Below are 15,533 nucleotides of genomic sequence, written 5' to 3'. Positions count from 1 at the left end.
CAGGAGTCACGTTGCATTTGCAGAGCCCCTGATGTACCCAAACAGTACAAACCCCCCACAAGTGACCCCATATTAGAAACTAGACCTCCCAAGGAACTTATCTAGATGTGTTGTGAGAACTTTGAACCCCTAAGTGTTTCACTACAGTTTATAACGCAGAGCCGTGAAAATAAAAATTCTTTTTTTTTTTCACAAAAATGATTTTTTAGCCCCCAGCTTTGTATTTTTACAAGGGTAACAGAATAAATTGGACCCCAAAAGTTGTTGTCCAATTTGTCCTGAGTACGCTGATACCCCATATGTGGGGGGGAACCACTGTTTGGGCGCATGGCAGAGCTTGGAAGGGAAGGAGCACCATTTCGAATGCAGACTTAGATGGATTGGTCTGCAGGAGTCACGTTGCATTTGCAGAGCCCCTGATGTACCCAAACAGTACAAACCCCCCACAAGTGACCCCATATTAGAAACTAGACCTCCCAAGGAACTTATCTAGATGTGTTGTGAGAACTTTGAACCCCTAAGTGTTTCACTACAGTTTATAACGCAGAGCCGTGAAAATAAAAATTCTTTTTTTTTTTCACAAAAATGATTTTTTAGCCCCCAGCTTTGTATTTTTACAAGGGTAACAGAATAAATTGGACCCCAAAAGTTGTTGTTCAATTTGTCCTGAGTACGCTGATACCCCATATGTGGGGGGGAACCACTGTTTGGGCGCATGGCAGAGCTCGGAAGGGAAGGAGCGCCATTTGGAATGCAGACTTAGATGGATTGGTCTGCAGGCGTCACGTTGCATTTGCAGAGCCCCTGATGTACCCAAACAGTAGAAACCACCCACAAGTGACCTCATATTGGAAACTAGACCTCCCACGGAACTTATCTAGATGTGTTGTGAAAACTTTGAACCCCCAAGTGTTTCACTACAGTTTACAACGCAGAGCCATGAAAATAAAAACCTTTTTTTTCCCACAAAAATGATTTTTAGCCCCCCAAATTTTTATTTTCCCAAGGATAACAAGAGAACTTGGACCCAAAAAGTTGTTGTCCAATTTGTCTCGAGTACGATAATACCCCATATGTTGGGGTAAACCCCTGTTTGGGCGCACGGGAGAGCTCGGAAGGGAAGGAGCACTGTTTTACTTTTTCAATGCAGAATTGGCTGGAATTGAGATTGGACGCCATGTCGCGTTTGGAGAGCCCCTGATGTGCCTAAACAGTGGAAACCCCCCAATCATAAATGAAACCCTAATCCAAACGCACCCCTAACCCTAATCCCAACTGTAACCCTAACCACACACCTAACCCTGACACACCCCTAATTCTAATCCCAACCTTAATCCCAACCGTAAATGTAATCCAAACCCTAACCCTAGCCCTAACCCTAACCCTAGCCCTAACCCTAGCCCTAACCCTAATGGGAAAATGGAAATAAATACATTTTTTTAAATTTTATTATTTTTCCCTAAGGCTAGGTTCACATTGCGTTAGGGAAATCCGTTTAGCGCTAGCGGATTGCGCTAACGCAATGTCTTTTTAGGTGTCGTGTTTAGTGGTCGCGTTAACGTCCCCGCTCTGGAAGATCGGGGATCGGACCTCGGGCGCGCCGTGGACGCTGCAAGCAGCGTCTGAGGCGCGCCACAAAAGAATGGCACCTTGCTAGCGCGAGCCGAAAATGGCACGCTCTAGCGATGCGCTACACCCGAAAATCACATTGCTGTCAATGGTTGTGCTAACGGACCCGTTGCACGGCGTTAATTGTGACATTTTCGCCGTGCAACGCTGTCCGTTAGCGTTAACCCATTAACGCAATGTGAACCTAGCCTAACTAAGGGGGTGATGAAGGGGGGTTTGATTTACTTTTATAGCATTTTTTATATCGGATTTTTATGATTGGCAGCCGTCACACACTAAAAGACGCTTTTTATAGCAAAAAAGTTTTTGCGTCTCCACATTTTGAGACCTATAATTTTTCCATATTTGGGTCCACAGAGTCATGTGAGGTCTTGTTTTTTGCAGGACGAGTTGACGTTTTTATCGGTTACATTTTCGGACACGTGACAGTTTTTGATCGCTTTTTATTCCGATTTTTTGTGAGGCAGAATGACCAAAAACCAGCTATTCATGAATTTCTTTTGGGGGAGGCGTTTATACCATTCCGCGTTTGGTAAAATTGATGAAGCAGTTTTATTCTACGGGTCAGTACGATTACAGCGATACCTCATTTATATCTTTTTTTTATGTTTTGGCGCTTTTATACGATAAAAGCTATTTTATAGAAAAAATAATTATTTTGGCATCGCTTTATTCTGAGGACTATAACTTTTTTATTTTTTTGGTTATGATGCAATATGGTGGCTCGTTTTTTGCGGGACAAGATGACGCTTTCAGAGTTACCATGGTTATTTATATCCGTCTTTTTGATCGCGTGTTATTCCACTTTTTGTTCAGCGTTATGATAATATAGCGTTGTTTTTTGGCTCGTTTTTTTTTTTTTTCTTACGGTGTTCACTGAAGGGGTTAACTAGTGGGCCAGTTTTATAGGTCGGGTCGTTACGGACGCGGCAATACTAAATATGTGTACTTTTATTGTTTTTTTTGGTTTTTTTTAGGTAAAGAAATGTATTTATGGGAATAATATTTTTTTTTTTCTGCTTTATTTAGGAATTTTTTTTTTTTTTTTTTTTTTTACAAGTGTGGAAATTTTTTTTTTTACTTTTTCACTTTGTCCCAGGGGGGGACATCACAGATCACCGATCTGACAGTGTGCACAGCACTCTGTTAGATCGGTGATCTGACATACAGCCGGGCAGGATTAGAGCTGCAGCTGCAGCCTGATCCTGACCCGGAAGTGCTCCCTGCAGGACCCGGATGCAGCCCCGCGGCCATTTTGGATCCGGGGACTGCAGGGAGAAGACGCTCGGTACACGGTAAGTACATCACCGTGTACCGATCGTCTCAGGGAAGCCCGCAGGGAGCCCCCTCCCTGCGCGATGCTTCCCTGCACCGTCGGCACACCGCGATCATCTTTGATCGTAGTGTGCTGGGGGTTAATGTGCCGGGAGCGGTCCGTGACCGCTCCTGGCACATAGTGCCGGATGTCAGCTGCGATAGGCAGCTGACACCCGGCCGCGATCGGCCGCGCTCCCCCCGTGAGCGCGGCCGATCGCATATGACGTACTATCCCGTCCCTGGGAATTAAGTCCCAGGTCACCTGGACGGGATAGTACGTCATATGGGATTAAGGGGTTAAACACAGATATTTTGCGGCAATGTAGACTAGTAAATGGATTTACAAGATTAGAGATGAGTCTGGGTCGGCCTCTTCTGAGCCGGGGTGTAATGGTAACGGTCACGGCAGTATCGCCGGCCGATGGGCCAGCCTCGGCAAAATAAAAAGGGGAGAGTTGTGGAGGGGATGCAGGATCAGCCCGTTTCAATAACCAATGTCCAGACCTCTGGTGCGACAGGAAAAAACTTGCTTTTTTGAGCAGTTGAAGATGATGATGATGATGATTACAGCTCTCCACAGTTATTCAGTACGCTGAGCCAACAGCCCCTCATGGTGAGATGAACCCAGCTCTTTTTCGGCAATGTGTAGCCGCTGCATATAGCACTATATGTGCACTAAAACTTCTCCAACGAGCCTGGACCTTGGCACCCACAGCATCTCAGGCTTAAGGGAAAATACCTCAGCTCTCTTCCCACCGCTGGCAACTAAGGATCATATCAAGACATCCCTCTTCTGATCCCTACACTACAATTCGGAATCCATTCATATTTTTAATGCTTTTCTTAGGTTGTTGCTTTAAAGGGTTATTCCCAAAATCACAATGTGGCCTTATAATAATGTACAGTACATATCTAGCTATTAATTTGTGCCATTATAACTCATTTTTATATCACCCCTTTAAGGATGCCCTGGGAGGCTCTATCTAGCCTCCAGATGCCATTGTACTACATTCAGAATGCACTCTATGCTTTTGTGCCCTCTATGGTCCTGCTCAGTCATTTGTCAGGCAGATTTTCACCTATACCATCTACATCAACAGAACTGCATATGCATTGAAAGAGCTGTACTTGCAGTTTTACATCACTGATATATCAGGAGCAGGCACCACACATAGCTCAGCCCTGCTTGGTTAGCTCTACAGTGCTTCGCTATGCAGGCAGAGCAGAGTACAGGACTGATGATCTCTGCTGCTAACCAGCTATCAGATCAATGATGTACAATCAGACAGTTATGTGGATGAAGAAGATGGCGGAAGATCAGATACTTCAGAGATGTGTTCAGGCCCATCCAGGGTATAGAAGAATACAGCATATTCCAAACATAGGTAAGATTGGTAATGTGCCAAATAACTGTGGTGGATGCAGCTGAGCTGAGGACAGTATAGCAGATCAGTATTGGAGACCTGTGTTATTTTACACATTCAACAGTTCCACTTCCAGTTCTGAGTCATCATTTCAGAGGGCTGAGGGAGAAGTCTGCAGCACTAATGAGAAGCAGGGTGCTCATAGGAAATGTAGTTTTGCAGTGCAAAAAGAGTTCCATAAATTCAACCACATGATACAGGAAGAAGAGAGGGGAAGATATAGAAACTTTATATTATTATTAAAGGGGTAGTCCACTGTCATGCAAAAAGTCTGCAGTCAATCTATGAAACTGTAGATTGCTGAATTGTGATAATGTCTGGTATGCAAACTGTTACAATTCCCGGTATTCCTTGTTTGAGAGAGTAATCATATAACCGCAAGTATGCGAATTGCATGATGTCCATTAACCCCTAGAGTTGGATGATTAATTTTGATTTGTTACTCCGATCAAAAATGGAAATGTTGCCGTGATTTTTATTCCAGACACACAATCCTCCAAAATACAGGGATTAGGGTTGAGCGAAACGGGTCGGCCATTTTCAGAAGTCGCCGACTTTTGGCAAAGTCGGGTTTCATGAAACCCGACCCGACCCCTGTGTGGGGTCGGCCATGAGATCAGCGATCTTCTGAATCTGGTATCGAAATTCCAATACCGAGTTCCGATATGTTTGCAATATCGGAAATCGGTATCGGAATCCATATTTAAGTGTAAAATAAAGAATTAAAATAAAAAATATTGCTATACTCACCCTCTGACGCGCCCTGACCCTCCTTCAGACGCTGGGAACCATAGTATCCCATTGCACTGCATTGGGTTTCATGTTTCGGCCGACCCCGACCCCGACTTTTCTATAGGATCGGCCGATTTCACTCGACCCGACTTTTGAGAAAGTCGTGTTTCGTGAAACCCGACCCGATCCTATAAAAGTAAAAGTCGCTCAACCCTAACAGGGACATTTGAATAGCACCATAGACTTTAATGACTATGTGTTCTCTCTGTGAAATTCACAGATGTCTGAATGACGCCTAAGGATGGAGTCACACTTACCTTATAAAAATCAGTCCGATTTTGAGGGACGATAATTGCACAAGTGTTTCCTGAACAGTGATCCATATGTAATCCGTTTGCAATGCAAGGATGTGATTTCCTCGCATCTAGTAAAAGTGTGACATCAGTATGCAATGCGATTTTAACATGAGCTTTTCAGCAGTTCTCTCTATGCCGAAGCTCATGTTAAAATCGCATTGCATACGGGTGCCATATGGAAGTCACACTGATAGTCCGTGTGGTGTGCGAGTTTTTCTTGCACCCATAGACTTTCATTGGCGTTTCTCGGCTGAGATACGCGGACAATCGCTGCGATTTCGTACGCACGTATAATGTGGCCGAGAAAACAACGGGTGATGGGAGCTGCCCCATAGATTAACATTGGTCCGAGTGCTATGCGATGTTTTCTCACATAGCACTCGTCCGTATTACAGTCTAGTGTGACTCCGGCCTTAGTGTTTTTGCAGCACATATCCAATGTATTGCTTCACTAAAACTGATTTACATCAGAGATCTGTATTAACATTTTTATTTAAGACAATTACATTATCCACAGACTTCAAGAAAAACCTTTAGTTTCCACAGACTGCTGATACTAGGTCCCATACATACTTACTATGTGAAACATTATATATTAGACTTATGGCTTCTAAAAGCCCTTTGTAATGCAATATGTAAAATGTTGCATTGTATCTAACATTAACGCGAAATTCAGAAAAATCAACTTTTGTCATTTTAGATTACCTCTCTCATCTTTTCTATCCCCAGTGTGAATATATATGAGATGACAATCCACTCTTGTGTTGAAGGCCACCGGTCCATTTTTACCAGAACAATATAGTTGAAGAGCATAAGGTACCCCATGTAAGCCATCTGTGCAAACAGAAATACAGCAATTATTAGATCTGTGATATTCCAACAAAGTTTAAGTGATAATCTATTTAGTCAGTACCCTATACATTCTCACAGGACGATTTTGTAGGGGGTAGGTTCAATTTGGGTTCAAGAGGCCCAAACCCCTTATAAGGTCAAATTAGATGCTGTGTCCCTTTAAGTATAATGTTGCATATAGAGGCCCGGGTAGAGTTGTTCCTCACTCAGAGATGACAGAAGAATATAAATGAACCCTGCTATCAGTTCAGGAATTTTACTCAGAAGTTGACAACAAGATTGATGATTTCAACATTCTCAAGAGTCAACAAGTTGACTTGGAAGGAGAAACGTAATAAATAGTGATGAGCGAGTATACTCGGTACTCGAGATTTCTCAAGCACGCTCGGGTGTCCTCCGAGTATTTTTTAGTGCTCGGAGATTTAGTTTTCTGCGCCACAGCTGAATGATTTACATCTGTTAGCCAGCATAAGTACATGTGGGGGTTACATGGTTGCTAAGGAATATACCCACATGTACTTATGCTGGCTAATAGCTGTAAATCATTCAGCTGCGGCGATGAAAACTAAATCTCTGAGCACTAAAAAATACTCGGAGGACACCTGAGCATGCTCAGGAAATCTCAAGTACCGATTTGCTGACACAAGCAACCATGCACTGGCACTCTCCAGAGCAGCACCTTCTTGGACCTTTCAACATATTTTTCATGTTGAACTGGACCCAATACAATAGGCGCTGCAGCGCAGGATAAAATTATTATTTTTTTCTTCTAAAATATGCCTCTTTGTTGCAGAGATATTAGCAATCAAAGTATTTAGTACCTAATCAGTTAAAAATTCCAAGTAGGCATTGCCAAAGATGCTGACCAATCATTAGCAGGCAGCAACACAGTGGGAAAGAAGGACATACCCTCATAATAGCTTAGAACAGGCTCAGTGTGAGACATGCATCAACAACAGTCTGCTCTCCTCACTGCAGAGTGATGACATGCTGGAGAACAGCAGACCTTAGTTTGATTAAATAACAGCCAGGGCCATATTTGCCACTAGGCACTTGAGGGCACGTGCCTAGGGCGGCAGGATGCGGGGGGGCGGCACCTGAGCAAGGCAAAGTGGTTTTTGTTAACGTTTTTTTTTTTATAGTTCAGGTCCGCCCTCCTCCTTCCCTCCTCAGTCTTCTGGCTGCTGCGGGGGTCTCAGAGATACAGCGCCGTCACGTAGTGCACAGGGATCCGGAAGCGGAAACAAGTCATAGTGCAAGCCCTACCCCCTCCTCGCTGAGGCGCCAAGTTTAGTTCCTGCCTGATAGTCCTGTGTCGGCCCGCCCACCCACCTGTCTTCCGGCTGCTGTGGGGGTCTCGGATCCCGGCAGGCTGGGCTGGGCCGGGGTGCAGGGTGCAGATACCCCTGGGACGGTCCCCCAACTTCTGGCTGCTTGCTGGGTTAAAGGCTGGGTGTTGGCAGCCGCATCCCTGCACTGCAGACACACCCACACTGTGTGCAGTGTCTGCCGAACTCACCTGACTGGAAGGAGGAGATCCAGAGCGGCACAGCGCCCCCAGTCCAGATCGCAGCTGGCTAGGGCGGTCCTGGGATCTGACAGGTAAGTGAAGAACACTGGGCCAGAGCGAGACCGCCAGCTGGCGGCACACTGCTGCGGGGTTATCCTGCTGAGGCCGGGAGGAGCGGCTGCTCTTCTGCTCACTGGAGACTGCTGGTCGCCGGTGGCAATGCCTTGTGATGGGTATGTGCAGTCTATGTGTGTGTGCATACTGTGCCCCCTGTGCAGTCTGTGTTTGCATACTGTGCCCCCTGTGCAGTGTGTGTGTGCATACTGTGCCCCCCTGTGCAGTGTATGTGTGTGTGTGCATACTGTGCCCCCCTGTGCAGTGTATGTGTGTATGTGCATACTGTGCCCCCCTGTGCAGTGTATGTGTGTGTGTGTGCATACTGTGCCCCCCTGTGCAGTGTATGTATGTGTGTGCATACTGTGCCCCCTGTGCAGTGTATGAGTGTGTGTGCATAATGTGCCCCCTGTGCAGTGTATGTGTGTATACTGTGCCCCCTGTGCAGTGTATGAGTGTGTGTGTGTGCATAATGTGGCCCCCTGTGCAGTGTGTGTGTGTGCATACTGTGCCCCCTTGTGCAGTGTATGTGTGTGTGCATACTGTGCCCCCTGTGCAGTGCATGTGTGTGTGCATACTGTGTCCCCCTGTGCAGTGTATGTGTGTGTGTGCATACTGTGCCCCCCCTGTGCAGTATATGTATTTGTGCATACTGTGCCCCTTGTGCAGTGTATGTGTGTATACTGAGCCCCCCTGTGCAGTGTATGTGTGTGTGTGCATACTGTGCCCCCTGTGCAGTGTTTGTGTGTGTGCATACTGTGCCCCCTGTGCAGTGTATGTGTGTGTGTGCATACTGTGCCCCCTGTGCAGTGTATGTGTGTGTGTGCATACTGTGCCCCCCTGTGCAGTGTATGTGTGTGTGTGCATACTGTGCCCCCTGTGCAGTGTATGTGTGTGTGCATACTGTGCCCCCCCTGTGCAGTATATGTATTTGTGCATACTGTGCCCCTTGTGCAGTGTATGTGTGTATACTGTGCCCCCCTGTGCAGTGTATGTGTGTGTGTGCATACTGTGCCCCCTGTGCAGTGTTTGTGTGTGTGCATACTGTGCCCCTGTGCAGTGTATGTGTGTGTGTGCATACTGTGCCCCCTGTGCAGTGTATGTGTGTGTGTGCATACTGTACCCCCCTGTGCAGTGTATGTGTGTGTGTGCATACTGTGCCCCCTGTGCAGTGTATGTGTGTGTGCATACTGTGCCCCCTGTGCAGTGTATGTGTGTGTGCATACTGTGCCCCCCTGTGCAGTGTATGTGCATACTGTGCCCCCTGTGCAGTGTATGTGTGTGTGTGCATACTGTGCCCCCCTGTGCAGTGTATGTGTGTTTGCATACTGTGCCCCCTGTGCAGTGTATGTGTGTGTGTGCATACTGTGCCCCCTGTGCAGTGTATGTGTGTGTGTGCATACTGTACCCCCCTGGGCAGTGTATGTGTGTGTGCATACTGTGCCCCCTGTGCAGTGTATGTGTGTGTGTGCATACCGTGCCCCCTGTGCAGTGTATGTGTGTGTGTGCATACTGTGCCCCCCTGTGCAGTGTATGTGTGTGTGCATACTGTGCCCCCTGTGCAGTGTATGTGTGTGTGTGTGCATACTGTGCCCCCTGTGCAGTGTATGTGTTTGTGCGTGCATACTGTGCCCCCTGTGCAGTGTATGTGTGTGTGTGCATACTGTGCCCCCTGTGCAGTGTGTGTGTGCATGCTGTGCCCCCTGTGCAGTGTGTGTGTGCATACTGTGCCCCCTGTGCAGTGTGTGCATGCTGTGCCCCCTGTGCAGTGTGTGTGTGCATACTGTGCCCCCTGTGCAGTGTATGTGTGTGTATACCGTGCCCCCTGTGCAGTGTATGTGTGTGTGTGCATACTGTGCCCCCCTGTGCAGTGTATGTGTGTGTGCATACTGTGCCCCCTGTGCAGTGTATGTGTGTGTGTGTGTGTGTGCATACTGTGCCCCCTGTGCAGTGTATGTGTTTGTGCGTGCATACTGTGGCCCCTGTGCAGTGTATGTGTGTGTGTGCATACTGTGCCCCCTGTGCAGTGTGTGTGTGCATGCTGTGCCCCCTGTGCAGTGTGTGTGTATACTGTGCCCCCTGTGCAGTGTATGAGTGTGTGTGTGTGCATAATGTGGCCCCCTGTGCAGTGTGTGTGTGTGTGTGCATACTGTGCCCCCTTGTGCAGTGTATGTGTGTGTGCATACTGTGCCCCCTGTGCAGTGCATGTGTGTGTGCATACTGTGTCCCCCTGTGCAGTGTATGTGTGTGTGTGCATACTGTGCCCCCCCTGTGCAGTATATGTATTTGTGCATACTGTGCCCCTTGTGCAGTGTATGTGTGTATACTGTGCCCCCCTGTGCAGTGTATGTGTGTGTGTGTGCATACTGTGCCCCCTGTGCAGTGTTTGTGTGTGTGCATACTGTGCCCCCTGTGCAGTGTATGTGTGTGTGTGCATACTGTGCCCCCTGTGCAGTGTATGTGTGTGTGTGCATACTGTACCCCCCTGTGCAGTGTATGTGTGTGTGTGCATACTGTGCCCCCTGTGCAGTGTATGTGTGTGTGCATACTGTGCCCCCTGTGCAGTGTATGTGTGTGTGCATACTGTGCCCCCTGTGCAGTGTATGTGTGTGTGCATACTGTGCCCCCCTGTGCAGTGTATGTGTGTGTGCATACTGTGCCCCCTGTGCAGTGTATGTGTGTGTGTGCATACTGTGCCCCCCTGTGCAGTGTATGTGTGTTTGCATACTGTGCCCCCTGTGCAGTGTATGTGTGTGTGTGCATACTGTGCCCCCTGTGCAGTGTATGTGTGTGTGTGCATACTGTACCCCCCTGGGCAGTGTATGTGTGTGTGCATACTGTGCCCCCTGTGCAGTGTATGTGTGTGTGTGCATACCGTGCCCCCTGTGCAGTGTATGTGTGTGTGTGCATACTGTGCCCCCCTGTGCAGTGTATGTGTGTGTGCATACTGTGCCCCCTGTGCAGTGTATGTGTGTGTGTGTGCATACTGTGCACCCTGTGCAGTGTATGTGTTTGTGCGTGCATACTGTGCCCCCTGTGCAGTGTATGTGTGTGTGTGCATACTGTGCCCCCTGTGCAGTGTGTGTGTGCATGCTGTGCCCCCTGTGCAGTGTGTGTGTGCATACTGTGCCCCCTGTGCAGTGTATGTGTGTGTGTGCATTCTGTGCCCCCTGTGCAGTGTGTGTGTGCATGCTGTGCCCCCTGTGCAGTGTGTGCATGCTGTGCCCCCTGTGCAGTGTGTGTGTGCATACTGTGCCCCCTGTGCAGTGTATGTGTGTGTGTGCATACTGTGCCCCCTGTGCAGTGTGTGTGTGCATGCTGTGCCCCCTGTGCAGTGTGTGTGTGCATGCTGTGCCCCCTGTGCAGTGTGTGTGTGCATACTGTGCCCCCTGTGCAGTGTATGTGTGTGTGTGCATTCTGTGCCCCCTGTGCAGTGTGTGTGCATGCTGTGCCCCCTGTGCAGTGTGTGCATGCTGTGCCCCCTGTGCAGTGTGTGTGTGCATACTGTGCCCCCTGTGCAGTGTATGTGTGTGTGCATTCTGTGCCCCCTGTGCAGTGTGTGTGTGCATGCTGTGCCCCCTGTGCAGTGTGTGCATGCTGTGCCCCCTGTGCAGTGTGTGTGTGCATACTGTGCCCCCTGTGCAGTGTATGTGTGTGTGTGCATACTGTGCCCCCTGTGCAGTGTGTGTGTGCATGCTGTGCCCCCTGTGCAGTGTGTGTGTGCATGCTGTGCCCCCTGTGCAGTGTGTGTGTGCATACTGTGCCCCCTGTGCAGTGTATGTGTGTGTGTGCATACTGTGCCCCCCTGTGCAGTGTGTGTGTGCATGCTGTGCCCCCTGTGCAGTGTGTGTGTGCATACTGTGCCCCCTGTGCAGTGTATGTGTGTGTGTGTACATACACATGTCCCTGCCCTGTAATAGCGTCCCCGGTCCAGTAATAGCGGTCTCCTGTCTTGTAAACAGGATCACAGGATGCCGAGTCCCATCCTCTGGAAGTCTGCAGTGGCAGAAGTGGGACAATACAGCAGGCCCTGAATGGGAGGAGGGGGTGTCACAGCGGTGCAATGCTGCGGGCCCGATGTTGGTGGTAAGGCTGCTGTCAGACTAGCAAACTCCTGGTTTTGGCTTACAAATACTGATGTAAAATACTGACCAAATACTGCTAGTGTGACGGCAGCCTAATAGCTAAGTGGAGTGCATTGCTTCCCTGCCGGCCATATTTCTAAAGCTGTGGGCCACTGATGGCGGAGATTGGGATCTTGGTCCAGATGCAACCTCAGTTTGCACATACGCCGCCTGTGGCGGCCGTCTTCCTGAATCCCTCCACAGGGAAAACAATGCACTTACGCCATAGCCTGGAGCCCTCATTATCGTAGGAATATGTCAGGTAATAAATTGTTTTTCTAAGCTTTATAGTGTAGTTTTAGGTCAGGGAGGGATGGTTAGGGATGAGCTAGCAAGGTGCAGGGACAGGTAGTGATGGCTTCTTGCGGACATGTGCAGCACATGCGGTTTTGCACTTGTGGTGAGACAAAAAAAACACTGCTAGCAACTTTTTTTTCCATTGTTGCAAGTACCGCATTTTCCGGATCGCGGCAAATCCGCAAGTGCCTCACATGTCTGCAAGTCCTATAGGGAATGAATAAGGCCGAACGCAGTGTTGCCGTTAGTGATCTGCTACGTGGCAGATGCAGAAAAACTGCCGGATCTTCCGCGAATGGCAAAAATCGTTGATGTGAAAGTAGCCTAAGTCACTGCCGACAGGGTCTGCATTAGTCATACTCACCAATGGGGGAGGCAGCACGAAAAGTGCCTAGGGCAGCATAAACTCTAAATACGGCCCTGCTAACAGCTTTCACTTCTCATCTCTGGCAGTTAGTGTGGGTGGAGGGGCAGTGCTGTAGCTAAACAAAGCATCTGAGTCTCATTACAAACATGTTTAGCAGTTCTCCTCTCATAGTGCTAGTAGCTTACCAATCATAATCAGGCATCCATGTATAAGGGGAAAATTACACACCCCACTATAGCTTAGAACAGGCTCTCTGTGATAAATAATGACACAGTCTTATCTCTACACTACAGAGTGATTACATGTGCCAGAGCACAGGAGACCTGAGTATGATTAACATGTTTCAGCTTTAATGTCCAGCAGTCAGTGTGGTGGATAGGCAACAGAAACAGAGTTAGCAGCACTATACCTGCTGTGGCAATGCAAATGTTTATTTGGTCCTGCCACTAAAACTCATTTGAATTTGAGAGAAGAGCTACTAGAAGTATTTATAGTGATACTCAACTCAGCATAGCCCCTCCCCCAACACTGACTTCTGGAGAGGAGGGTTGAACACAGTTGAACACAGTTAATCACACTCAGGTCTGTTGTGCTCCAGCATGTCATCACTCTGGAGTGAGAAGAGTTTTACGTTTTTTTTAAATGACCTACCAAACCAAACCAATTTTTTTTAAAAGGAAAAATGCTAAGAAACATTATTTCCTTCATAATTTCCTGCATATAACACACACAAAAAAATGATACCTCCCATTTAGCATATGTTCACACTGAGCTTTTTGGCTTTATTTTTTACTTTAAAATTTGTGAGGGCTCTCACTCCTACATTTGGGAGGACCCTCCCTCATGACAAATAGTTAGCAAGATAGTGGAATACATATTCCCCATCACTTTACAATGCCATTCCAAACATGCCCATTTGAATTCTGGGCATCGCCCGCCACCACCACCACCATGATGTCCACTGCCATGTCATTATGCGGCCATCACTTACAATCTGCAGAGTGCCAGCAGGTGTCGTGTTTGGTAAGGGCCCTCAGGTGGCTCTGTATCATACATTTGGGAGATCTCCCACTCTTACATTTAGGAGGTCCCTCCCTCATGCCAAATATTTAGCAAGATAGTGGAGAACACATTCCCCATTCCAGAACAATGTCATTTCAAACATGCCCATTTGAATTTTGGGCTTTGCCCACCACCACCATGTCCACTGCCATGTTATTATGTAGCCCTCGCTTACAATTTGCAGAGTGCCAGCAGGTGTTGTGAAACCTGAGTTTGGTAAGGGCCCTCAGGTGGCTCTGTATCATACATTTGGAAGAGCTCCCACTCTTACATTTGGGAGGTCCCTCCCTCATGCCAAATAGTTAGCAAGGTAGTGGAGTACATATTCCCCATTCCATTACAATGCAATTTCAAACATGCCCATTTGAATTTTGGGCATCGCCCGCCACACCACCACATCCACCGCCGTGACATTATGTGGCCCTGGCTTAACATTTTCAAAGGGGCAGCAGGTGCCGTGAGACCTGTAAGGTCCACAGTTTATTTTGGCCACCGGATCCCAATGGAACCACTGTCATAGTGGGTGAATCCACTGTAAGGTGAATAAAATACAGTATAAAGCAGAGTACAGCTACCAATCCCAATTTAGTATATAGCAAGGTAGGGGTAAGATTAAGATATAACTCCATATACTGAATAATGAAGATTATTGCCCTGGCTAAATTGTCACGTAAGATTATCTCTACCCAGATTGCACCAATTGCACAACTGCTAGATAAAGAAACGCTATTTTTAAAACAAAGATTGTTTTGTTTTTAAATTGCCTTTATGAGGCACGCCAACAGCAGACTCAGGGAAATAAATGGGAAATAGTGACATTTCCATAGCTCAAGAGGCTTAGCTCCAGTCAAACAACTGCTAGACAAATATTAAGTATTTAAGCAATAGACAAGGAATATTATTTAGCAATTAGATTAAAGAATGGATGTTACTATATTACTATATGCTGCCACTGATGAGTATTATTTTGCATTACAAAAAATAGGCTGCTAGACAGGAAAATTATGAAGCTCCCAAAAAAATTGTTTTGTATATGCTGTTACTAAAAGAAAAAAATGTCCAGCTTCACCGAATCCGTGAAAAAAAGTTTTCTTTATTCACAAACTTAAACATGGAGGATATAAACTTCAGCACAAACCATATAGGTACGAATCTCAACGCGTTTCTGGGGACTAAGCTCCCTTAATCATGACATTTTTTCTTTTGGATTCTACACGCCTGGACACAGCGGGTCCGTGCTCCCGAAACTCAGCTTATGCATCACGGGTGAGCTGGTTTGTATTCCTTCTCTTCATATGTTACTACCTAATATTTATTTCCCTCTACAAATAATGGATTTGTATTTTATGGTGGTGGATGAAACCCTCACTATTTCAACCTAATCCCACAGTCTGTTTCAACTGTTTCAATAATAACTACTATACAACACAGTGAAAAAAGCAGAGATCTGCAGCATGTACTTGCAACGATCAGAACACCCACCCAGATGCCTGCCGTTCACCCACACTCCCTCCCTCCTATTACATCTCTCACTACTACTGAAATCCCCACCTAACAAACAAGTAATTTAATCTCTTCACAATCTTCAGCTCTTAAAAGAGCTTTTTGGAATGAATAAATGCTCAGTATAGACTCCTATCACTCTCCCTACTCTGCTTTCACTTTCGCTGTGCACACATACTACGCTCTCCCTATGCTGTTTCCGGCTGCAATGTGTGCAAGATGGCGCTGGCAGCCTTTAAATAGTCC

General features: G+C 47.1%; 1 protein-coding gene across 1 annotated transcript in view; it reads right to left on the bottom strand.

Moving 5' to 3' along the window:
- The window catches only part of TRPM3 (transient receptor potential cation channel subfamily M member 3), a 783,591-nt gene that overhangs the window by 141,055 nt on the left and 627,003 nt on the right, over positions 1-15,533 (bottom strand). Inside the window, exon 19 of the mRNA XM_069763506.1 lies at positions 6,164-6,292. Coding sequence (XP_069619607.1) covers positions 6,164-6,292 — 129 coding nt within the window. The remainder of the gene's footprint in view (positions 1-6,163; positions 6,293-15,533) is intronic.

Source organism: Ranitomeya imitator, chromosome 1, assembly GCF_032444005.1.
Source record: "Ranitomeya imitator isolate aRanImi1 chromosome 1, aRanImi1.pri, whole genome shotgun sequence".
Taxonomy (NCBI): domain Eukaryota; kingdom Metazoa; phylum Chordata; class Amphibia; order Anura; family Dendrobatidae; genus Ranitomeya; species Ranitomeya imitator.
The sequence above is the reverse complement of the archived record's forward strand: the minus strand, read 5'-3'. Positions and strand labels throughout refer to the sequence as shown.